The sequence below is a fragment of the Callithrix jacchus genome, chromosome 16 (assembly GCF_049354715.1).
Source record: "Callithrix jacchus isolate 240 chromosome 16, calJac240_pri, whole genome shotgun sequence".
Lineage (NCBI taxonomy): Eukaryota > Metazoa > Chordata > Mammalia > Primates > Cebidae > Callithrix > Callithrix jacchus.
Window position 1 is genome coordinate 58,943,983 of NC_133517.1, and position 26,410 is coordinate 58,970,392.

The window sequence follows — 26,410 nt, forward strand, 5'->3', positions numbered from 1 at the left end:
GAGTAAAATAATCACAATTAGAAATTCAAAGGCAAGCCTTGGGAGACATTGACAGATTTCCTTCTCCCCATGTGCGAATGCCCGCCGAGACGGGCTCAGCTCCCGAAGTGCCAATTTGCTGGGAGCCAAATTTGTCGCTGAAGGTGACAAGGGAACAGATTTTCCCATAATGAATTGCCTTGGCGTTACACTCAGAAAGCCTTTCTTTACATTTTATTCCTCCAAAAAACAACAGGGGGAAAGACATTTTTTTTCTTCTTTTTCTTTCTGGTTTTTGCTGAAGAGCCCATGGAAGGCGGGCGCGTTCTCACACTCACGACTGCTGCTCCCTTTGGAGGCTTTATGCGTCTCGTTTGCCCACAATCCTGCGTTTGGTCAGCCTCGCGCTGTCACACTGTTGCACGACACAGACACGGGCAGCCCAGGCACCCCCAGCCTGCCCCCGCTTGTTTCTCATGGTCCTGAAAAGAATTTATCTCGGCTTTCTTCGCAAGCGGGGTGGGTGGGGAGCCGGCTGGCTTCTCCCACAGCCAGAGGAGTGAGAAACGTGGGGGCAGTGTCTCAGGGATTCTCCCCCCTGGCTCTTCCTCCTGTCTCCTTCCCATGACTTTGATTCCTATATCCCATGGCTGTTGGTTCCTGAGCGATGGAGCCAGGGACAGGAGGACATGTGGCTGAGAAGGCGTTGATGTCCCCCCACCCCCTGAGAATGCGACTCAGGCGCCCGTGGGAGCTACTGCTGTAGGATATGGGCTGGAATTTTGGTTGAGAGCCAAGGAACACAGACCACCAATGGAATCTCTTCTTTAATACCTAATCAATACGCAGAGAGCTTGCCTTCCCCTGTTAAGTGCTTTCGTGGCACGTTGCCAGAGAGCCATTAGACTACCCTTTCCTTGGTACTCCTGGGAACATTTGAAATATGGGACAAGTCCTGTCACCACCAAGTGATCGCAAGACCTTTAATGAATAGAAAATGCTGTGCCACATGTGCGACAGGGCCTTGGCATCCAGGTGTACAAACGCCAGGACTTTAACAGACCCCTGAATTCAAGATCGCCAACAGAGATCACAACATCCCGTGAAATGTGTCACACCTGGAAAATTGAATTGACTTCCTTGGATCCAACTAAATTATTATTTTTGAATTTACTGCTTTTGGGTTATTTTTGGAATATTAAAAGCAATGCAGGTACATTGCTAAACAGTGAAAATTGCAGGACAATTGAATGCAATGAACAGGATGCGCCCCTTCCATCTCATCCGTTAGCCCCATCCCCTCTCCAGGATCTATCACGTGCTTTTGCTTTTCATCTTTCCAGAGGGAGTCCGTGCACCCAGAATTGTGTGTGCTGTGTGTTATACATGTGCATTTACCTTGTGTTTACCCTTCCCTGCTCTGAGCATATCATACGGTATCTATTGTTTCACTCCTGGCATTTTTCATTTAAGTGCCTATGTTAGAGATGTTGGCGACTGCACCGTTTTTCTTTTCTGTGGCCCTGGGTCATGTCCACAGCCATGCTACACATTTACAGTTACCATCTGCCGTCTTTTCTTTTTCTCCGGTGCCTCCCTCTCTCTGCTACCTCCCAGCAATGGAGTTCCATTACCTCTGAGGCCATTAATGTGGCTGCCATATTTTCAGACCAACCAGCCATTTGAACTTGCTGGGCAAACACGCAGTATAGCACATAAAGGCAGAGGATTGGACTGCCCTGGGCTTGCCATGACTCCCAAATCATTGGTCCAGCACTTCCAATTCTGGGCCTGCTGTGGGGAGAGATGAGCCCTAGGCAGTGTTGGAGGCCATTGGATAATCCTCTGTGAATTCCCCAGAGCTGAGAGAAAGGAATAGGAGATGACCTGGGAGGGAGACACCTCGCTGAGGGAAAGCCACTGTCTCTCTAGCTGACAGAGAGCAAAACCAGACCAGAAAGGGGCCAGCGGCTCCACCATCAGCCTCAGTGGCCAGGACCATCCTTCTGCAGGCAGCCTGAGGAGCTACACTCTTGGGATTGAGAACAGGATTGGAATCTAGCAATCAACATCCTCATCCTGTTCTCTGTAGACTCTCTGTGTGATCATGGGCTGATGGATTTCTATCTCTAGGCCCTGAATGTTTTCTTTTTTCTTTTTCTTTCTGTCTTTCTTTTTTTTTTTTTTTTTTTTTTTTTTTTTTTTTTTTTTTTGCTTAAACAGAGTCTCACTCTATCACACAGGCTAGAGTGCAGTGGCATGATCATACCTCACTGCTATCTCAAACTCCTGGCCTCAAGCAATCTTCCTACCTCAGCCTTCTGAGTAGCTAGGACTATAGGCAATTGCCACTGTGCCTGGCTAGTTTTTAAGAAAATTATTTTTGCTGGTGATGGGTCAGAACATCTTGCCCAGGCTGCTCGTGTTTTCATTTGCACGATCAGGATGGTGCATGTGATGGATTCTGGGGCTCTTCTCACCCCAAGCCACACGTGGGCCACCCAGGGCCAAGGGCTCCCTTTCAGTGATCTAAGAGGCAGACTGGGGGAATCCCTTTTGCAGCTGCCTGGGGTATAGCTTCCAGCCCTGAGACACATGCTGATATGCTTCTCTCCTCCTTAGGGAGACCCTGGGATCAAAGGTGACAAAGGGCCTCCTGGTGGAAAGGGCCAGCCCGGGGACCCTGGAATTCCAGGCCACAAAGGCCACACAGGCCTGATGGGTCCCCAAGGACCACCTGGGGAGAACGGACCAGCTGGGCCCCCAGGGCCTCCAGGCCAACCAGGATTTCCAGGACTGAGGGTAAGGATGTTAATGTGGCTTTGAACTTGGGGCTCCTCTGGGCCTAAGGGGAAGCCAAGGAAGTGTGTGGACTTCAGAGGCATCAGGTTACAGATCCCAGTCTTCCAGTGACTGAAGGTGTGACCTGGGCAGTCTGCTATTCCTCTCTGAATCTGCCCTTCCTTGTCTGCTAAAAGGGTAAACAAAATCCTCTTCTGACTGATGATGATTAAGTGAAATAACGTGCCTAGATTAAGAAATCTCAAAAAAGGGTCCCTCTTCTGTTCAACCCTGTTTCTCAGTGGTAATGAATCTCAAAGACTTCATTTCTTGGGTGGTGGAACTCTTCTGCTCAGGACCTTGTACAAAGATGTTTGAGAAGACACCCAGCTCCCAGTGGTGTCTTCATTGTGGGATGGTTCACCACCCATTTGATGCCTGGCTTTGCCACTCTTGTACCTGCCTACCTAGAGTACTTCTTCTCATTGCATCTCTCTCTCTGTTTCTTTTCATTTTTTTTTTTTTTTGAAATAAAGTTTTGTTCTTCTTGCCTGGGCTGGAATGCAGTGACCTGATCTCAGCTCACTGCAACCTCCACCTCCCAAGTTCAAGTGATTCGCCTGCCTCGGCCTCCTGAGTAACTGGGATTACAGGCACACAACACCACTCCTGGCTAACGTTTATATTTTTTATTAGAGATGAAATTTCACCATATTGGTCAGGCTAGTCTCAAACTCCTGACCTTGTGATCCACCTGCCTCAGCCTCCCAAAGTGCTGGGATTACGGGTATGAGCCACCGCGCGCAGGCTGCATCTGTTTTTCCAAAGCTGGAAACAAGGGCTTATTTGGAGTGGTGTTTTTTCTTTCTTTAAACATCCTTTATTCTAGTGGCAGAACTTTCATTTTACACAATCTCGTGACACAGGCATACATGGGCTATAAAAAGATAAATGCAGAGCTCCCTTGTTGGAAGTCCATGTGACCACTCCCTCCTGCTCAGCGGCCCTTGTGGTCTTCTGGAGACCCTTGTATTCCACAGAGCACAGGTCTGGATGACCTCCACGTCACTGCCAGTTCTGATGCTCTGCAGTTGCGTCAGTTCCTGGTAGCTGTGGTCAGCCTGGGTTTCAGCTGCCCTGAAAGATGCCAGGCACCCAGAGCCCTGAGTGCCAGCCTAGAACACTCAGTTGGCTTCCAAAGCCCTCTTGGAGCCTTGCCAGGTACTGCCAGTCCTGCTGCTATTGGGCAGTGATGAGAATTCAGGGACTATCATAAAAGATTCTTGGTCAGAAAAAAAGAATAAGGAAATGGAATCTATCTCATGCCAGGTGTGGGGCTATAGTAAGACCCCTGCCCTTGAAGGGTAGACACTGCCCTGGAACCATCAGACAGGAAGGGACCAGCTCTGAGAGCCTGTGGGCAGCTCCTCTAGGTTCTCATCAGAATTGGATTGGTAAACTCATCAGCTTCTGTAGACTGAGCACCAGGATTTGGTCAGAAAGTTGTTTAGAGCCACAGTCAACATAAACAGGGAAAACCAGACCACAGGAACCAGAACGGCCAGGTGGCCAGGCGAGGGAATCAAACTTGAGTTCACATCGAAGGCAGCCTATAGGCTGTGTCCAAAAGGTGGACACAGCTTTGGCAGGGAGAGATTAGGGACCAGACCTCCCAGGTTCAGGACTAAGAAGGGTGTGTGGGTGGAATTAATGGCACAGTGGCCTGAGCAGGAAGGAAATCCAGTGAATAAGCTGGAAAGGTATGGAAGGAAGGGCAGCAGTGGCTGAGAGGGCCCAGGGCCTGGGCTGCTGTGTAAAGGGGATGATGCTGCCAGTATAACAGTGAAGGCAGGAAGGGATTAGAGACGTGGAAAAGATAGGGCTAGGAAGATGTGTGTCCCTGTGTAGGTATATACTTCCTAAGAACTTCCTGGCTTCCCAAGTCCTCAGGGTTCTGAAATGGCAGAAGTTCCTGGGAAGATAAATAACTCCACCTTCCCTCCCTCCTAGGGGGAGTCTCCGTCCATGGAAACCCTGCGTCGCCTTATTCAAGAAGAGCTGGGGAAGCAGCTTGAAAGTGAGTATCTGGACTGTGTTACTGTCTTGCAGAGAAGAGCCCAGGAAGCAGTCCCGTCATTCAGCCTTGAATGCTTTTGTTTCCTGGAATAAGAAAAGCACTTGACTAGCAGCTCAAGTGTAGACTCTCAGGGTTGTGAAACTCCCTGAAGACTCTGTTCTATCCTTTATCTGACACAGACTTTCTCTAGGAATAGTTCTTCAGCTTTCACTTGATTACCTCCAGTGAAGGAGAGCTCACTATCTACAAAACAGCTCTGCTCTGATCAATCATTTATTCTAAGCATGGAGTCATTTAACTAGTCTGTAAATAATGTTGGTGATTTACTGCTACGAGCCTCATGAAACTCACAGTCCAGAGGAGGAAGTAGATAAACAAATAGGATGATTTTAGTGAAGTCAAAAAAGTTATTTCATTGTATTTGTCACAGCAGTTCAGAGGCCAGGGAGTAGACGAGTGAAGGCTTCCTGGAGGAGGGGCCATGTGAGCTGCAAGCTGAAAGATGAAACATGACCCCAGATCTATGGAGGAACATGTGTGCAGGCCTTGAGGGGAGCAGACAGGCATAGTGCTTTCAAGGAACTAACATCCTTTCAGTCCTGCTGCACTGACTCGTTAAGTCCCCAGGTCTAGCATGTGCCTGTGCATAGCAGATGCTTAGGGAGGGATAAAGGTAGGAGGGTGGTAGTAATCATGCCAGCATGTCAGCATTTGCCAAGGTCAGCTGAAGTTCTCAGCAATGGCAAGTGTTAACCCGCAGAAGCCTCCACGCCATCTCATGAGGCTCATGTAATTGTCGTAAGAATTGTTAGAAGCAACATTATTAGGAGCTAAGGAACTCACTTAAGGTTGGTGAGCTGGGAAGATCTGGCCAGGATTTGCACCTGGGCAGCTTCACTAAAGGTTCTGTGCTCTTCATCCTCTTCATCACCAAGCTCTCTTGAACAACAACCATTTCCATTCCCTCTGCAATGGGAAATTGGAGGAGAAGAAAGTCACACAAAATCTTGTTGCAGCAAAGAAGAGAAATTCTTAACTACTCCCCAGGAGCACAAGGACAAAGGAGGAGGGCACATTTACTCACATGATCATGTCTCAGTTATTTTGTGCCTCCCATTGTGAGATTCTCTGCTGCGAGCAAGGACACAGCTGTAAACAGGATGGCCCTCCTTCCTGTGCTCTTGAGTGTCCAGGGGAACACAGTCCATTTCCATACAGGAAAAAGACCATGTTCTTTTTCCTACATGGAAATGAGAGCAAAGGACTGTTTTCTGGAGCAGATAGCAAAGAGTGGGTTTTGGGTGGGAAAAGGAGGCCATGAGGGAAATAAGGGCCAGATTGGAGGGTACCATGGGTGGGTGGTGTTCTGAGGTCTCATGTGTGTAGATCTCTGAATTCAACCTTCTGATGTTGGATTCATCAGTGACAGATGTGACCTTTGCTTTTGAGGGATCTCTAGCCTAACAGCTGAGACAAGGCCCGTTTGGAATTGAGTTGGATAGAGAATCTGCTAGACTGAGTCCTTTCTCCCAAACAGGGCTTTGAGGAAGGAGCATCAACTCCACTTTAAAGATGAGAAAATCAAGGCTCAGAGAAGTTGAGTAATTTGTCGAGGTCACAGGAGCGGACCACCTGCCCTCCTGCCACCTTATGAGAGGAGCAGTATGAGAGAGACGCGTTGGGAAGTGATCAACCAGGTGGTCAGAAGAACCTGACTCCACCTTGGTTTCACTACAGAACATCTGGGCCTTGAGTAGCCTCCCAGCCTCTGGTCTCGGTCACACTGTCAGCAACGTAGGGGTTTGGGCCTAATTACCTATGACTACATGGCAAACAAAGACTGCTCATTGTGGCCACCAGATGGGCACTATATCCCCTGTCCCACTGAAGGCTGCCAAACCAGCACTGGACCTCTGGGCTTTTTAATCACTTCTTTCATCTTAACATGTTAGATGTATAAGATCTTCAGGGCCAGGCGTGGTGGCTCACGCCTGTAATCCCTTTGGGATTACACTTTGGGAGGCCGAGGCGGGTGGATCACGAGGTCAAGAGATCGAGACCATCCTGGTCAACATGGTGAAACCCCGTCTCTACTGAAAAATTAAAAAAAAAAAAAAAATTAGCTGGGCGTGGTGGTGCATGCCTGTAATCCCAGCTACTCGGGAGGCTGAGGCAGGAGAATTGCCTGAACTCCAGCCTGGGTAACAAGAATGAAACTCCTTCTCAAAAAAAAAAAAAAGATCTTCCGTGACCGTCATGTCCAGCTATTTAGCTTATAGATTTGGAATTTGACATTGGAGAGAAAAAGTGACTAACGTAGCTTTGTGTAAGCCACTTACTTCCTCCACCCCAGTGTCCGTGTCCCCAACTGACCATTACAATTGCTGCTGCTGCTGCTGCTGCTGCTGTTGTCCCTGCCACTATGGCTTCCATTGTTCTGCCCCGGGCGTAGCAGTCAGCATATCCTGAGCACTTGGCAAGTACCAGGCACTATTCCACGTGCATCATCTCATTTGCTCCATCCTCATTGTAACCCCATGGGGTAGGTGCTGTTTCATCGTCTCCATTGCATAGAAAGGGATACCAAGGCTGAGAATGGTCAAGTAGCTTGTTCAAGGTCACCTGGCTGGCCGTGGCCACCTGGGATCCCAGCCTAGGCAGACTTGCTCCAGGGGCAGTGATGATCACTACTGATTAAGTCACCCTGTGGCCAGCGAGTCAGAATGTGCCCACACATATGCTGCGCATGGGCCATGTGACGTGTCATTGATGTTGTCTCTGCAGCTGTTATTGCCCCCTTGGTCCTGAGTAGCCATCCTGTCCTATGTCCTGTGTCCTATGTCCACTATCTATTCTTCATGAAATGCCTTTTTCCTTCTCCACAGCCAAACTTGCCTACCTCCTGGCCCAGATGCCCCCAGCACACATGAAGGCATCTCAAGGCAGACCTGGGCCCCCAGGACCCCCTGGAAAAGATGGACTTCCAGGCCGGACCGGCCCCATGGGAGAGCCAGGTCGTCCTGGGCAGGGGGGTCTGGAAGGACCCTCTGGACCCATAGGTCCCAAAGGTGAGTGAAGACCTGGAGAGGATGTTCTCCATATACTCCAGGAGGGTGGAGAAGGAATAGGGCTGGGAGGCGGCATTGCATCCGAGCATGCATTATTCATGCCACTGTCATTCCCTGCAGCTTGGTAACACCCGGAGTTTTGGCATCATATAATTTTATCATATGCGTAAGAGGCTTTCATACTTGACATTTTTATAAAATTATGCTTCTGCTAGGAAGATTGAATCCATTCCCTCCTACTTTCTTGTTCTCTCTCCATCTCCGCTGCTCAAGTTTCAGGGAGGTAAACAACATGCCTCCTTCTTCCCCTACCAAGTTTAGCATTGAGGAATAAGACATTTAATCTCAATGGAGATTAAATGCCAGCCTTAAAATTGGAATAAAATAGCTGCTAACTGCCCAGCTCTTGGAGTAGTGACTTAGCAGGACATCGGAGCTCTGGACAACAGAAGGTCTCTCCTTCAAAGGGCAGAGGCTGTCCCATTTAACTCATCACACAGTGATGAACAGGCCAGGACACTCACTCTCTCTGCAGGAAGACAGATGTGAAAGAGAGAGGGGAAGGAGAAAAAAATAAATTTAGGCCAGGTGCAGTGGCTCACACCTGTAATCCCAGCACTTTGGGAGGCTGCGGCAGGTGGATCACGAGATCAGGAGTTTGAGACCAGCCTGTCCAATATGGTGAAACCTTGTCTATACTAAAAAATACAAAAATTAGCTGAGTGTGGTGGCATGCGCCTGTAGTCTCAGCTACTCGGGGGGCTGAGGCAGGAGAATCTCCTGAACCAGGGAGGTGAAGTCAGATTGCACCACTGCACGTCAGCCTAGGCAACAGAGTGAGACTCCATCTCAAAATAAATAAATAAGTAAATAAATTTTAAAACACTTTTTAAAAAAATAATATTTTTTTTTAAAATTTTACACCAAGTTCTGGGATACGTGTGCTGAACGTGCAGGTTTGATACATAAGTATACATGTGCCATGGTAATTTGCTGCACCTATTAACCTGCCATCTAGGTTTTAAGCCCCACAGGCATTAGGCATTTGTTCTGATGCTCTCCCTCCCCTCAACCCCCATCCAGTGTGTGATGTTCCCCTCCCTGTGTTTGTGTGTTCTCATTGTTCAACTCCTACTTATGAGTGAGAAGATGCAGTGTTTAGTTTTCTGTTCCTGTGTCAGTTTGCTGAGATTGATGGTTTCTAGCTTCATCCATGTCCCTGCAAAGGACATGAACTAATTCTTTTTTATGGCTGCGTAGTATTCCATGGTGTATATGTGCCACATTTTCTTTATCCAGTCTATCAGTGATGGGCATTTGGGTTGGTTCCAAGTCTTTGCTGATGTAAATGGTGCTGTAATAAACGTATGTGTGCATGTGTTATGTAGCAGAATGTTTATAAAAGGCTGTTTTAAAATACTATTTTCTCTGCTTTTTTAAAGCTTGCCTGCTTTCAAATGGCTTATAAAATTAATAGTAATTTTTGAATAAGGCAATTTCAAATAAAGATAAAAAGACAGGATGCCAGCCTCATAATTCATTCCTGTCAAATGAGGAATAAGAATGAGTTGTGGAAAGGAGCATGTGGTGTCATTTTAGCTGCTCTGGGGTGACTTGGAGTCAGGGAGATGGATGCCCCGAGCATTTTTCTCCTTTGATCTCCCACTTTCTTACTCATTCTTAATCTGCTTATCCATTTCCCATCATGTTGCTCCTACTTGAAAGGCTTTTTGTTAAATCTGTATATTTAGTCGTACTCATATGATTTCATAAAACAAAATATATGAAATAAATGTCAATAAGAAAGCATAGAGAACATCAGATTGTGGCAGAATACTGACCAAATGTAATTATTATAACAATGAAAATGAATGGTCTGAAGTCCCTGTGAACCAGCAGAATTTCAATTGGGATTACAAAATAAAATATATCACAAGCAGCAGATATTCTGGAAACAATATGGCAGCACAAGTGATTGATTCAAAAAAACAAGGGAGAGAGACAGTTTAATCAAATCTCCATGATCTTCACTCAAATATGATCTCAAGTATCCTCCCGGGGAGGTGGATCACTCTCTCCTCTGCACGTCTGTGGTGTTTTGTTTAATTCCTATGATGGTACTTATCACATTCTGTCTCATGCAAGAATGTTCTTCGTGCCCTGTTTTATTTCTCTTATTAAATTTCAAGCTTCTTGAGAATAGAGCCCATGTCCATGTGCATGTTGAATTTGTTTATATATTATCCAGTTTCTTCTTGATAAAGGTTCAGGTACAATGCTTGGAAAACACAGGAAGCATAGACATAGAAGAGGAGATGCATGCGGACTTATGTGTGTATGGCATGTGAGGGAGAGTGTGAGGGTGTGCACATTTGGCTGTGTGAATGAGTCAGCATGTATATATGAGTGTATGTACACAGTTGTTAATATGTTTGAACATATAGATGTATGAAATTGGGGAGATGTGCGCTTGAACAAATGTTCATGTCTAAATATGTAAAGGAGGGACTGTTCATATATTCTGGTGATCCCACATGCACATTTCTGAATGTGAGTGTGTGCTGGTGAGTGTGTAAATGAGTGTGTGAATGGGAATTGGGGGTACTGTGTTGAGTGAGTGTGTGTGCACAGGGTGGTTTGGACAGGAACACTGCAGCAGCCCAGTGTCAGACCTGCACATCCTGCAAGGTGGGACACCCAGTTTCTGTCCTCCTTGGGGCTCCCCACCATCAAAAGTGCATATTTTTCTTCCCAGGTGAACGAGGAGCCAAAGGTGACCCAGGTGCACCTGGACTTGGCCTCCGAGGCGAGATGGGACCCCCTGGAATCCCAGGTATGACTCGTTCTGGAGTCTCAGGGGTAGGCTGTGAACTACCATGGAGACCCAGCGCTCCTGCCCGTGGCCCCACAGGACTCAGCAGTGAGTGGAGAGGAGGGGTTATCATAGTGTTTTATGATTTGTCTAAGTGTATCCCATGAGTTTAAAATTCTGTGAAATGGTCCTGGAGGAAAAAAAATAAAAAACAAAGAAAACTGACTTGGGCTAAATCAGGAACTGCTGGGGACTGTGTTTCTCTTTCAGACATTTCTGGTGTACATTCACTATCATAAGTGCTAAGGACTCTAGCATTAAAAAATGTGTCTCTTTTGTTTAACCTAGCACTTTTGAAATTCACTTGAAAGAGAAGTCCTTTTTCCTTCACTATGCAGTTGTTAATATCCCTTTAGTATTTCTCAGAATGTGCTTTGGGGAATGCTCACCCAGTGGTAGGGTGGTTAGCCATCCCAGGGCTGAGGACATTTCTGGTATTGGAGAATTTTAGTTTTAAAACTAAGACATGACTTGAGAAAACTGGGACAAGTTGGTCATCCTACCCAGTGGCTGTTGCAAGATCTCTACAATGCAGCATTAGTCACATTCCAAAATTAGGTGTTCACGTATAAGGTGGTAGAAATTTAACTATCGAGGCTTCTATTTTTTATTTAAGTCTAATTTAAATGTTTGCCAGAGGTCATATCTGAATATTGGTCTTATAGAGAATTTCAATTTTAGTATTTATACCTTCATGATTTTAAAAATTTTCTAAAGTAGACATTTATTATTATTTTCATTAGAGAAAATAATTAGAAATATAAATATTTTTATGGCTCACCTGTTTTCAAATAGCTTATAATATTAAGAATAATATTTAAAACAAGGCAATTTTACATAAAGAATAAATGGCAGAACAGAAGCTATTTAAAAGGAAGAAGTCACTGCACCTGTGTGAAGGTGAGATTATTATTACATTTCAGTGGTTCTTAGCCCAAGGAATGAATAACACTGAGGCCTCGCAACTTGATCTAGGCAGGACCATCAATTAAGTAGCTATTACCAAAGCATTAATAGAGTTAATGAAATATCCATAGATCTTTTTAAGTGAAAAGTTTACTTTGTGTTTATTTTGTATGGGATTTTCTGACAAGATGATTACTAAGACAAGAAGGCACGTCACTACTGGGGTTAACCACAAGACTTAGGACTGACCTTCCAAGTTGCCAAAGCTAGAAAGAAAGATAGGTCGATTATAGATGATACTATGATGCTTACTAAGTGGAGGGGTAGAAGTTTGTTTATAGGCAATATTTTCTGGATCTCAATTTTGGACTATCTAAGTATCAGTTACTTGCATCCTAGATGATGTCTTTGGCCATGATTTTGCAGAATAGGTTAATGTAATCCAAATACGTGGTTCAAATTTAACATGTAGCTGGGCGCGGTGGCTCAAGCCTGTAATCCCAGCACTTTGGGAGGCCGAGGCGGGTGGATCCTGAGGTCAAGAGATCGAGACCATCCTGGTCAACATGGTGAAACCCCGTCTCTACTAAAAATACAAAAATTAGCTTGGCATGCTGGTGCGTGCCTGTAATCCCAGCTACTCAGGAGGCTGAGGCAGGAGAATTGCCTGAACCCAGGAGGTGGAGGTTGCGGTGAGCCGAGATCGCACCATTGCACTCCAGCCTGGGTAACAAGAGTGAAACTCCGTCTCAAAAAAAAAAAAAAAAAAGAAATTTAACATGTAGATAAAGCTGAGAAAATGCAGTTGGTGTAATCCCAGCACTTTGGGAGGCTGAGGCGGGTGGATCACGAGGTCGACAGATCGAGACCATCCTGGTCAACATGGTGAAACCCCATCTCTACTAAAAATACAAAAATTAGCTGGGCATGGTGGCACGTGCCTGTAATCCCAGCTACTCAGGAGGCTGAGGCAGGAGAATTGCCTGAACCCAGGAGGCGGAGGTTGCGGTGAGCCGAGATCACGCCATTGCCCTCCAGCCTGGGTAACAAGAGTGAAACTCTGTCTCAAAAAAAAAAAAAAAAAAAAATTAACATGTAGATAAAGCTGAGAAAATGCAGTTGGATGTTGAGTAATAGAATGTCACCAGGTGTCCCTGGGGTCATGTGAATTGGTGCTGATGGTTAATGATCAGGAGTTGGTGTCTTCTCTCCATTCAGACATGTTTCTTGGACCCATGTAAGAAACCAGAAGGCCAAGCCTCTCATCTGAGTCTCAAGTGGAGAAAACATATCCCCTGCCCGGTCTCAATCTACCCTTGTTTCTTTCTTTCTAGTGGTACCTGGATTACTATCCTAGGTCAAATAGTTAAAGCAACCCCTTCTTCTACATATTGAGGTGCTCCTGCTACCTGGTGTTTATGTAAACCATTCTAATCACTCAGAGCTCCCAGACTGTGGGGACGTTCTGTCTGAGGACATTTGAAGTCCTGAGTTCATAGTGAGTGGAAGCTGTGAGATCAGGGCCCATTCACTCACAGGGGGATCTTGAACCATCTTCTGTTTCTTTTGCTCCTTGGGCCAGGTCAACCTGGAGAACCTGGTTATGCTAAAGATGGACTTCCTGGGATCCCTGGCCCTCAAGGGGAGACAGGACCAGCTGGACATCCTGGACCCCCAGGACCCCCCGGTCCTCCAGGCCAGTGTGACCCTTCCCAGTGTGCCTACTTTGCCAGCCTTGCTGCCCGGCCGAGTAACGTGAAGGGTCCCTAGAGGACTCTGGAAAGCCAGAAGACTGCAGTGGATTTCTGAAACTTGAACTCAGAGCCCAATGGGAAGCCAGAGGTCTTGAAAGACTTCAGCCATGTGTTCCTTTTATCATTTGCTTTTTGTTTTATTTTCTTGAGAGACCTCAAAATTATTAAATCCAACAGATGCTGCCGGTCGGTCAGATTCTTATTAATATTATTGTTGTTAATTATTATTATTATTATTTCATATGCTGATGCTTTGTGAGCTCCTTTTCACTCCTTTAAAGTTGGGAAAACTTGATTCGTGGGGCAGGAGATTGTTTCTTCATTCTTCTGACAGCTCCCGTTTGAAATGTAACTGCCCATTTTAAGGAAACTCTTGGTGCTACAAAACCCTGACCAGACCAGACACTTGACAAATTTACCTCTTTCTTCAAAAGAAAATCTTTAAGAAAATGAGCCAATGGGCTTCATTCTCAGTCATGTCCAGAAATCACCCAGGGAGAAATAATATAAATGCTGCCACTTTCCACAGAGGGAAAGGAAGCAGGAAGAGAAAGAATTTACAACTGTGAGGAATGTTCCCACCTCCCTCCCAATGGGAAATGCATTTGGAGAACACAGAGTCAGCCCTCAGGGTGCACTCCAGCCACCTCAGTGCTCCAAGCTCACAGGAGTGAAATAATGTCTGTGGGTTGGCAATGACTTTGCAGGATCTTATGTCTTGGCTAAAGATGGGAAAACCCATGTTGAAGAGGCAGCCCTTGAGTGTTAATTTGTCTTCTAAACAGTGGGTAAGATCCCTTCAAGTTCCTCTTGTTGGTTTCAATTATATTAATTATATAACAAGCAGATGTGATGACCATCCACTTGTGTTTCCCTAATGGCGGGCAGTTGGCAGGGCACTGACCAGAGCTGGGAAATTTGTGTCTCCAGGGCTCTGTCTCCGAAATAAATGGCATCAAGTGCACATGTGTATGTGACATGCCCTGCTTGAACAGGTGCTCAATAAATCCAAGTTTCCTTCTCCTGAGTTCCTCTTGATGATTGATTTATTATATTCAGCGTCTACCTGAATGTGAACTTGTCAAGCACTGGGATGTATCTTTTTCTTCTGAGAACCGTAAGCACAGAGTCCATGAGTTCAGCTCACATGCCGAATGAACAAGGGAGTGAATGTGTGTGCTTGACTGAGTTATTCCAGGGCCATTCATTAGCCTGCCCTTCACTGAAACAGCCCTGGATGTTAGGCTATGGAAGCAGCCATTTAGATGTGCACATTTATGTGGGATTACAGTGGAGAGCTGGTGAAGCAAGACAGAAAGTTCTAGCAGGACCTGTCCTGCTAAACTGCGTCCAGAGGCCGAATGATTCACCCATGGTCTCAAAGATGTACTCTTCCTGCATTTGTTCTTGACTGACCACTTGACTGACCGATTGATCGATCCATTGATTGATTCATCCATCCATCTGTCCATTCACCACTGACAGACTAAGGCAGTGGATGTTTATCAAGAACTTCCCTCGTGTGAACCCCTGTTCTGGATGCTTCTAATTGATTTAGAAACCTGGAACATAAGTTTGATGTTTCCATGGGTGGAGAAGTATTATTGCAATGATTTTAAAATGAAATCTGATATCTGTTCCTTGTGATCCAACAGCCGGTGCTGATTCTGGGGCTCATGGGTGTCAGGGGTCTGAGGGAAGCCATTCCTGACAGTGAAGAATGAGATAGCCTCCCTCTCAGTCTTTTTCACATTTACCATCTCAGTCAGTTCTCACAACCATTGAAGACTCAGGGGCATTACTCTAATACCCTTTTTATTTAAAGAAACCATCTCAGGGACCTTGGAAATACTCTCATCCAGTGACTCTTAATGGTTTTTTTTGACCATGACCCACAGTGAGAGGTATAATTTCTTAGTGACTCAGTACATGCATACATATATAAAGTAAGGGTTTTGAAATAAAATATCTACCTGATCAAGGACAATGCCCTCAAACATTTACTATTCTATTTCAGGTTTATTGCTGTTGTATGAAATAGACTGTTTTATTTACAGTGCTTTTAGATTTACAGCAAAATTAAGAAGGAAGGTACAGATTTTCAAGTGCTCCCTGCCCCCTCCCCCATATACACAGTATCTATCCCACACCCACCCACCTTCCAAATCCTACACCCCCAGTGGTAGCTTTGTTACAGCTGATGAATCTACATTGACCTATCGCAATCACTCAGCATCCATAGTTTACATGATGGTTCACTCTCGCTGTTACACACTCTGTGGATTTGGACTAATGGATACTGTAATGCCACCATTATAGGATCATACAGAAGAGTTTCACTGCCCCAAAAAGTCTCTGTGCTCTGCCTCTTCATCCTTCTCTTCTCCCCTAACCTCTGGCAATTGCTGATCTTTAAAAATAGTCTCCATAGTTGTGTCATTTCCAAAATGTCACCTAGTTGGCATCATACAGCCTTTTCAATTTAGCTTCTTTCACTTAGTATTTTGCATTTCATTTCCTTTATGGCTCTTCTTGGCTTAATAGCCCATTTTTTAAGTGCTGAATAATATTGCATTGCCTGGAAGTTTCAGGGTTTGCCCATTTACCTACTGAAGGGCACTCTGCCTGCTTCCGAGTTTTGACAGTTACGAATAAAGATGCTATAAACATGTGTGTGCAGGTTTTTGTGTGCATGTAATTTTTCAGCTCCTTTGGGCAAACACCAAGAAGCACAACTGCTAGATTACATGGTTAGAGTGTGTTTAGTTTTGTAAGAAACTGCCAAAGTAGTGTTCCAGATAGCTGCATCCTTTTCTATTCCCACCAGCAGCGAGTATCTGTTGCTCCACGTTCTCACCTGCATTAGCGCAGTTAGTGTTTGGGATGTTGGTCATTCTAACAGGTTGTCGTGGTATCTCACTGTTGCTTCCATTAGCAATCCCCTAATAGCAAATTTTAATTTTTCAAATTTTTCCATTCAAATATCTTCTTTGGTGAAGTATATGTTAAGATATTTTGCCCATTTAAAGAAGTGTTATCTGATTTTTATTTTTGAGTAGCAAGAATTTTCTGTATATTTTGAATAACGGTTCTTTGTCAGAAACCTGGCAGTCACTGGGCCTGAGGTTCCCCATCAATGGTACAGGGTAAGGTGTTCACCTGCCAGGTGGGACCAGAGCTCAGCAGTGTGAGCTGGGCAGAAAACCAACCTAAACATGTTACATGGAAATAATGGCCTTTCATTCTGAGAATGAAGTCTCTTTAATTTTTAGAGTTTAAAATGAGTCATATTGTAAGAAATAATAGAGAAAGAGAATGTGGTATGTGTGTGTGGTGGGGGTAATATTTACTTGTTTATTTTTTATATTCTTGACAAAATAAAGATCTGGCTCACCTACCTTATATAGTTCCCAATAATTATTATTTTTTAAGTACCAGTTCATAATTCCCACACCTGGGAATGGATATCTGGTGTAACCCAAATCCTTATTCCCACCCCGCCACTCCACAAAAGGGAAAAATAAGGTTCAGAAAGAAAGAGTAGTTTTCCCAAAATTGTAAGTGTGGAGCCCAGTATTTGGATACAAGGGCTCATTTCACTTCTCTGGTGAGTCCCTGATATGCCTGATGGTAAAAATTCATGGGGGAGCTTTGCTTCTAACAGTATAAATTCTAAGGAACTGCTCCAGAACCACTGAATCAGAGTCTCTGGGGGATGGTATGGAATAATCAGTGTTTGAAGTCTCCCCAGCAGATTTTAGAAATCTCTGCCCTCCCCACACTTCCTTTGCTGTCTCCTTCCCAGCCTAAGTACCATGAAGGTCTCCTGCTGCTCAGTTTTCCAGAGTCCCATCTATTTCAACCCAAACCTTAGGGCTCAGAGTTTAGGTAAACCCAGAACTTGGCAAGACTCAGATGTCCTGACAGATTTTAAGATCTTCAAAGATGGGATGCTTCATCCTCACTGCTGTGAGCCTGGAAAGATGCTGTCCTGGGTTGGGTAGAGAGATAATGCATTCAAGTGTCCCAGAAAGTTTAGCTGAAACCTGCAGTGACCAGCACTTTCCAGCCAGCCCTTCCAACTTGCTTTCTGCCAACTGCTACAGTCTGAGGGTCCACTCTGCAAACCCCTTTTTTCTTAGAACGCAATGGGGAGGGTGCAGAAAGAGTTGATTCTGTGTTTTAGAGAAACTTAGCACCCAGTACAGTAGATGCTCAATAAATACACAGCAGATATTCAGTAAGTAATGGATGAGACCGGGGTTTCCCAAAGACCTCCGGGGTGTGGTTTAGAATACTTGGGCCCACATGGGGTTTCTCCCATATGGGGTGGGTCATCCAAGCTCACTCCTCTTCCAGCTGGAGGAATGGGAATGAGCAGAATCCTGACAAATTGGCCTTGGCTCAGGGATCACTTTGTCCTCTGCACAGGGCAGCTGTGAGCTTTCTTGTTGGGGGCAGGTTGGAGACCCTCTGATGAGCAGCCCTGGATTCTGTGGGCTAGGACTTGGAAGAACGTCCCCAGCTTGAGTGGAGCCAGGCTGCAGTGCTGGGTGACCCCTGTTCATTTGTCAATTTGCCACCCTCTGGCCCTAAGAACTGCCCAGCAGCTTGGCTTTAGTGTGGCAGCCCATCCCCTTGCTGCCCAATGCACTCGAGCTGCTCAAAACTGAGACTTCAAAGGAATAACCAAGCAACCTCGGTTTCCTCCTCCAGCAAATGAAATCAACAACATGAATCCACAGGATCTGGGTGAGGATTACATTTCTAAAGAGTAGGGCAAAAGAAACCATCCTTCACAAGAGTCTCTTTACCATCCTTTTTTTTTTTTTTTTTTGAGACAGAGTTTCGCTCTTGTTACCCAGGCTGGAGTGCAATGGCGCAATCTCGGCTCACCGCAACCTCCGCTTCCTGGGTTCAGGCAATTCTCCTGCCTCAGCCTCCTGAGTAGCTGGGATTACAGGCACGTGCCACCATGCCCAGCTAATTTTTTGTATTTTTAGTAGAGACGGGGTTTCACCATGTTGACCAGGATGGTCTCGATCTCTTGACCTCGTGATCCACCCGCCTCGGCCTCCCAAAGTGCTGGGATTACAGGCTTGAGCCACTGCGCCCGGCCTCTTTGCCATCCTTTAAGAACAATTGGGTCAACTTTGCTCATTTGTTTACTTTAATTCAGGGAAAGGAGCCCTTCTTTTTAAAACAATGGTTGCTTACATATGTTTCAAAGCATGTTCCCTTAAGCTTTATCATTTATTCCTTGCAACACAACTGTGATGGGCCAGACATAGCTCTTTGCCCCTCCATGCATTAGGAAACTGCGTCACATAGGTGGGCAATTTGCCAATCTCCTGTCTCCCAGTCCCTGGAGAACGTCCCCACATCCCTGCACCGTAACACATGACACAGAAGCAGGCTCTGAGCCAGCAGACAGCAGCCTCACTCTGGGTCGCCTTTGTCTGTGTCCCACCTGGACCCTCCTGGCGAGGTGCAGAGGGCTGACTCCAAACCTGTGTTTTTTATAAATGTTCTCCAGGACAAAGGAGAAACTGTTAAATCATTAAAAGCAGGGAGCATGTATTTCTGGCTGCATCTTTGACGTGGTTGGGGAGATGCTATTTTAGGGGAATCATTTTGTTTCTCCTCCTTCTCTTTTCTTACCAATTGTGAACAGTTGTCTTCAGGTTGCTTTGATGGTGCTATTTTGTGAAGCCAGGGTTATGAGGGTACTGTATGTGGTTGAAGATAGTGGATTATTTGTGAGGCTGGCCTGAAGGTTCATTTGGGAAGAGAGGGAATGTGGGGTAAGCGATGTATCTGTTCTCCAGATACTTGAGGCCTGAACGGGCACATAAAATGAAGCAATACCAGACACAGACATTTCCAGGCCTTCTAATTCCCCATTTCTACAACCATTCCTCCTAAGGCGTTCTTGGCTATTGTCTTCAATACTTACAATCCTGATGTGTGGGAAAGAAGGAGAGAGAATGAGGCAGGCTAGCCTTGTTCTGAGAGGTGTCCTTGGCTAAGAGGCCTCACCCTGACAACTTGACCTTTGGCTGCGTAATTAGCCAGGATCCTTTGTGCGCAGCAGGACAAGCTGTTGCCATGGAGACATTTGCGACTTTGTTTGGCCTGGTCTCACCTTGGTTCCCTTCTAGAATGCCCCCTGTTGTCAGTGAAGAATAGAGAAGTTGGCAGGGATGACAGAGTTCCCTGCCACTCAGAGCGGGGCTATTCTCCATGGTCGGAGTGGGTGGGGCAGGTGGGCAAAGGACAGTCCTTCACTCTCAGCAAACATGGGCCAGGTGCTGGGTGATACCACAGTGAACAGGATACAGGCCAATTCTCAAGGAGCTCACAGTCTAGGAGACTGGTCTATAATTAACTCTCAAAGAGTGTTTCTGGGCAACATGTACAGAGACAGACACACGTGGAAAAGAGCCTGGTAATTGAATTTAATTAGAGCTCTACATCAAATGTATAGGTATTATAGAAGACTCCACAGTACGAATAAAGATGATATTGTCTGCCAGCGAGTGTGCCCACTGCATGCCTGGGACCTTGTACACTTTCTCTCACCACTGGGGAGCAGGTGCTTTTAGCCCCCTCTTCATAGGGAAGGACATGGCAGCAAGAGAGAGGGAGGACTGCCCCCCATCAAATCCTGCTAGAAAGGCCTGGCCTCTCCCACCCGACCGTCCTGTGCAACTGGATGTAGGGCAAGGCTGAACTGTGTTTCAGAACTCTCTTCATCTTATTCAGCAAACGTGGAGTACTTCCTTTCTGTGAGACTCCACCCTGGGACCCCTTGGCTCAGTTTTTCAGAATTTTGTTTTGAGGGCACAAGAGTTGCCTGATTTTCATGTAAACCTGTTGAGATGAATCCTTTCAGGACATACAGGGGGCCTGCAGAAGGCAAAATGCACCTCCTCTCAGAAGGGATATATTTAAGGAATTTGATCCCACAGAAGGCATCGGGACACACAACCCCACTTAACTCCCTGGCCTGCCACAACAGCACAACAAGAGGTTCTGAGGGCCATGAGAAGGAATTTAGACCCAAATAGGTACAGTGGAGAATGCTGAGTGGACTTAAGCCACGACACACAAAGAACTGTGATCTTCCACTTGGAAAAGTGAACATCAGATGCCTCACAGCTGAATTTGGACACCTGAAGGGAGAACCCAGGAAAGGAGTGGATGAATAAGGTTTTAGGAGATGATGGTTCTCAGGGTGATGTTCATGAAAACATTTGGTCAGAAAGGTCTAGAGACGGTGGGCACGGCCATGAAGGATCTGAGCCCCCACCGCAAGAGGTCTTCAAGCAGAAAATTGTTCCAGGCCCTGCAGGGGCTCAGGACACACCCTTAAATGGGGTCAGCCTAGGGATAATGCACTAACTTTTGGGGATTCATAGTTTGAAGTTTTTTGGGAGGATAATGAGAAGAGCATTCAGGGTACCTGGTGGTTACCCAGAGAAACATGGTAAAGAAACAGGTCACACAGCTTGTGTCAAAGAGAATCTTTTAGGTCACAGTTGGGTAGCAGCGGGGGTGGGATGGGGAGAAAAGAGAAGTGATAATGATGAATCATCTTCTACAGGGCAGATATTGGCCTAGACACTGTGCAAAAACTGCTTCATGTGGCCCTCAGGGCCAGCATCTAAGGCAGGAATGGATGCCTCTGCATTTGAAAGATGAAGCACTCAAGACTCAAAAGTCATCGCTCCCCAGGTCCAGTCACAGAGGAGTGCAGAGATCAAAGAAGAGCCTGGCTGCTCTCTCTCTTTCTCCTGGGTGGTGGGGTTGCCCAGAGCTCCAGGTGAAAAAGTTAGCAGGTGCCACTGGAATGCAAATCAGGAATTGCTTCTGCTTCCAAGATAAGACACCAGGAGATGAGAAGGACAGAGGCCCAGCACCAGCCACGCTCCAAGGGGACTTGTACTAACCTCTACCCACTGGAATTGAGGCGAGGGATGGGAAGACACAGGCGGGGCTGTCATCATCCCAGGGCCTGGGTGGAGGGGAACAAGCCTCTGATATTGCCAAGTCTGACACTGTTCTGATGACAACCAGGAGCAGCCAGACCCTATGTCGGGGACAGACAGATCATCCATAGGGCCAGCCTGCTGAGACTCCTAAGTAGCCACAGCTCCCTGAAAGAAATTAAGAGAGACAACAGAGAAATGAATCCCAAGCCCAAGAATGTTGAAGCTGTAAGGAGGCTTGGAGACCATTCTATAGTTGAAACCATTAAAGGTTCAGAAAGGGAAAACCACTTGGCCAAGGTGAAACAGGAAGGTGCCCTCAGACCCCAGGTGCTGCCATGTCCAAGAAACACTGTGACCATCTTTTTAATTCAACACCTTTATTTTTGCCTTAACTTATATTTGACTACTTCTTGAGGCATAATATCTATGTATTTTTAAATCACGTGATAAAATGAAAATAAAATGATTACACTGAAAAATATGTTTATCCATGTCCACAGTGGGCTATGAACTCAGGCAGATGCCACTGGAAAGAGCATTGTGTGGTAAAGAATCAGACAGAACCGGTGTCTAGTCAATTACTAGTCTCCAGAAAAAGGCACCTGACTTCTCTGCCTGCAAGCGGGGAGAGGTAATCCTAACCCCCAAGGGTTTTAGTGAGGCTTATCAGAGACAATGTAAAGAACATAATTTAAAGTCCAGACAAGATCAATAAAGTGTGCTGTGCTGAGCCAGGACAGTGCCTGAGGCAATGAAAGAAACTGGCAATGCTGATTCTTTACTTAAAATTTGGTGTCTTGTTCATCATGGATTTTTTGCATTGATTCTGATTTTTTAAAAATACTACATTGGGTCAAGCATGGTGGCTTATGCCTGTAATCTCAGCACTTTGGGAGGGTGAGGTGAGAGGACTGCTTGAGCCTAGGAATTTTGGCCCAGCCTGACCAACATAGCAAGATCCCATATCTACAAAAAATAAAAAAATTAGCTAGGCCTAGTGGTGCCTGCCTGTGGGTCCCAGCTATGAGGGAAGCTGAGGTGGGAGGATCACTTGAGTCCAGGAGGCAGGTATGGTGAGCTATGATCATGCCATTGCACTGCAGCCTGGATGACAGAGCAAGACACTGTCTCAAAATAATAATATTAATAAGATGACACTGGCTGTGCAGTGGCTCACGCCTGTAATCCCAACACTTTGGGAGGCTGAGGTGGGTGGATTATGAGATCAGAAGTTCGAGACCAGCCTGGCCAATATGGTGAAATCTCATCTCTACTAAAAAAAAAAAAATACAAAAATTAGCCAGGCATAGTGGCATGCACCTGTAGTCCCAGCTACTGGAGAGCTGAGGCAGAAGAATCGCTTGAACCCAGGAGACTAAGGTTGTAGTGAGCTCAGATCACACCATTGCACTCCAGCCTGGGCAACAAAGCAAGATTCTGACTCAAAAATAATAAATAAATAAATAAGATGGCACACCCTAGTGCAACAGGGAGGCAGCTCCTAGGGTGCCCCTTCCATTCTTCTGCAAGGTCCTAGGCTGGAGGGTGCCCAGCATGGCTGCCTTAGGGGCTGCTTCAACTAAAGAATCTGCAGGAGTTAAGACTGAGCCCCAGGGACAGAACTGGCTTTCACTGGAGTCTCTCCAGCTCCCAGGGGAGAGGGTCTACCTTCATAATCTAACTCATCTCCACCTGGGTTCCAACCACCTTCAGGAGCTTCCCCAGCAATGGTCTCCTTGGGGAGACTTGAGCATCTTACCCTCCCTAACAGCTGCCCGCAGTCTCTGCCCCCTGAGCTGGGGCCCTGAGCAGAGGCCTTGAACAGCCTCCCTGAACTGCTGCCAGCTGTGGGCGTGCTCAGAAAACACTGGACCTTCTAGTCTGCTGACCCCTGGAAAGAAAAGGTGGCAACCTACAGACGGATTGTTCAGCTTCTGTGGTCCTGTTTTCAATCCTGTATCCTGAAAGCCCAAGCCTTAACTGCCTTTGGTTCTCTGGGCCTCAGCTGCAGAGGCCCAGCCACTTACTCAGTGGTGGGAGGAATTTCCCAGCTGGAGCAGTTTTCTCCTGGGAGGGAAGCCCTGAGTGGCCCACTCCCCACACGTGGTCTGCCCTGTGTCTCATTCCTTCACTGCAGAACTAAATGAGATTCAGAATGCATTTCTTATTAGCTGGAAGCTACTCGATTAGTCATTTATTTAATTACTTATTTTTAAGTCTAAGCCTGTTAGCACAGTTAACTGAGTTTCTTAGCCCTCTGGAAGAAACCAGGCTCTTTGTGTGATTGGGTGTATGCTTTTCGCGGGTTTTCTCCATTTAGCATCCATTTTTTTTTGTGGCCTCTGGTTAGGAAGCCTCCTAAAGGTGGTCATTAACAGGCACATTCTCTGTATCTGGAATGTTCAAGCAATTGATGATCTTCTTGCACATACACCCCATGGGACTGAGTGACAGAGATGGGGCTTCCTCCCCATCTGGGGTTGGTTTCAGCCCCCTTTCCTCTGACACCCACCTAAGGAGCTGAGTTCCTCCAAACTCTAGATTACAGCAATACCCTGGTTTCCTTCTGTGCATTTTCTGAGCATGCCTACACCCGGAATTGGAAGCTGCAGGTGGTGAGTTGTGCACCCAGCTTCTCCTTCCATGCCTGTCTCCATCTGGTCTCTGAATGGCCTGACAGGCATTCATGGTCCATCCTCAGCTGCCTCTCCAGAACCAACTCCATGATTTACACCTCCAAGTCCTTTATAGCCACACCCAAGGATCTTCAGTTCCCTCAATGCCATGCCATTCCCTGCAAAGCTGTCCTTCTGCCAGGACATCTTCCCAGGCCAACATTGTACCCTCTGCCCTAACTCACTGGCTCCCACCTGTCCTGAGGGTCGACTCAGCCTCTACCACTGCTGTGGGAGCTGTCCCCAGTGCAGTTAGACAGATGGTAAGCACATCTGCAGTAAGGCTCCGACTTCTGACTTGGAAGGACATGGGCTTTTCTTTCCCACTTTTCATGGTATGCTTTGGATAAGTTTCAAAAGCATCCTGATATGTTGATTTCCTCCTCTCTTAATGGTAGCAGACATAGTGTCTTCTTTATAAGATTGGAGGGATGTTTAAATATTCTATGGAAGGTATTTCAATATCTGACACATGGGAAGTATTAAAAAAAAAAAAGCTGGCATTATCAGCAGCATCGTCGTTATCATCATCATTTGTATGATTGGCACTGAGCTGAGAGAACTGTTCTATGATCCCTTTCCCTTACAGGTCTTAGGGTCTCCTGTGGCCAGGTAGCTTTCAGCAACATAACACCAGGCAGGGAAGGATCAGCCACCTGCCTTTCCTCCCCTGTCTCCAGTCTTAGATAAGGCACAGACAGCCTGCCAGCAAGCTGGACTCAGAGGGTACAGGGGCTCACTGCTTTTTGGATCTCCAGTCCCCAGGCTAAACCTTCGTTCGTGCTTTCATTCCTCCACCGATCCAAAAGGCTTCCTGTCCCTCCATCCAGCAGCAAGGACAGGTGGAGGGGAGAATAATGGAAACCCACTCAAGGACCCTGGCAAAGAGAAAAGGGAAGCTGGGGAAGGGACTGGGGGTGGGATGGGAGTAGATGGAGATGACAAGAGCTTCTGATTGTTCAGGGGGTGGGAGAGGTGGTGGAGGGGACTCAGAGGAGGAGCATCCAGGGTGAGTGGTCTCTGCCCACTGAGAGGATAGCCCCAAGCTCTGGCTCCGATTAAGTAATCAGAGAAGTCACCCTCCAATCCTCATTCCACCTGGAAATCTGTGTGAGCTGAATTGTATCATTTTAACATGAAGTAAAAAGTGCTGAATCCTTCCTTGACATCCCATATTGCATCTATTTTTTTTTTATCTATCTATAGATGGAAAATGGCTTTAAATCAATACCTCCAACTCTAGCCAAAATCCACCGGGTTCCTTCTAGTTTTCTCTTTCCACATTTGTAACTCTCTCCTTCAACAATGAGAAATGGGCCCCATTATCCTCATATCTTTGTTTCACCAATTCCCTGTACACTCCCATTGCCACTGCTGTCACGCCCCTGACCTGATCGAGGCTCTGACACCTCCCAGGCCGCCTCCAACCCCCACTGCCCTTCCCGGAAGTTCTTCTCACCCACTAAGGCCATGCCATCCTGAGCAGGCCACCCTCTCCCCTCTGTTTCTGCGTGGCTCTGTCTCCACACTGCACCCTTCTCACCTTGCCTGGACTCTGACACCTCCGAGCAGGCATCCTTACCAGCACCTGCTCTGAGCTATTTGGCCAGTCCCACCCCTCTGTGTAGACACCTTGCTTACCCTGCTGGGGCTCAGACACCCACAAAGAGGGTGCACCCCTCCCCCTGCTTGGGATCTGTGCTCCTCTGTTTTCAGAATACTTTTGCATCTGCCCAGTGGATTGTTAATCCCTAAAGGTTTTGTAACCCCATAACAAAACCTCACCCTGTGAGACTGGGCATCAGATAGTGGCTTTTTCGTGTGCACAAAGTCACCCAAGTCATCCAGGTCTGAGTGGAGATAGACCCTGGCAAGCTGCTGGAGATCTGCTTTCATGCTCTGGCCCCAGAGCTCGGCCCTCTACTCAAGATCCCCTTCAGTTCCGCTGCTCTCCCAAGCCAGGAAGCTGGGCCGTCACCATTCACTGCAGAGGGTGCTTCAAGGCCTGCGAGAGAAGAAAATAGTTCCAGGCACCATTTGACTAAATACTGAGTGACAAAGCGAGGGCAGAGAGATGAAAAATTCAAGTGGCCTGGCTGGAGGTGTTCACACTCTGAGTTCTGCTCGATCAGGGGCACTGCAGTCCCTGAAGCTCATCCAGCTGTTACAGCACCACCCAGCTGGCGTCCACGTGGGAATGAGCATCCCTGGACATATTGGTCCCTTTGGAAATGCGGAAACTTCTCAGGTGCTGAGATGGGTGATCTGTTTATTCCACTGCTTCAACCTCTCCATAATTCACCT

At 46.5% G+C, this 26,410-nt stretch overlaps 1 protein-coding gene and 1 long non-coding RNA gene across 2 annotated transcripts in view; one reads left to right on the top strand and one right to left on the bottom strand.

The window, feature by feature from the left end:
- COL22A1 (collagen type XXII alpha 1 chain) overlaps positions 1–14,462 on the top strand; it is a 332,005-nt gene extending 317,543 nt beyond the window's left edge. The window contains exons 60-64 of the mRNA XM_008983195.5: positions 2,602–2,781; positions 4,771–4,837; positions 7,723–7,905; positions 10,661–10,738; positions 13,266–14,462. Coding sequence (XP_008981443.1) covers positions 2,602–2,781; positions 4,771–4,837; positions 7,723–7,905; positions 10,661–10,738; positions 13,266–13,453 — 696 coding nt within the window. The 3' untranslated portion in view covers positions 13,454–14,462. The remainder of the gene's footprint in view (positions 1–2,601; positions 2,782–4,770; positions 4,838–7,722; positions 7,906–10,660; positions 10,739–13,265) is intronic.
- Positions 5,230–19,521, bottom strand: LOC118148372 (uncharacterized). The gene is made up of 3 exons (XR_004735172.3): positions 19,394–19,521; positions 5,681–5,803; positions 5,230–5,332 (listed from the first exon to the last, which is right to left on the bottom strand). It is a non-coding gene; the product is annotated as an uncharacterized LOC118148372 (long non-coding RNA).
- Between the last annotated feature and the right edge of the window lie 6,889 nt (positions 19,522–26,410).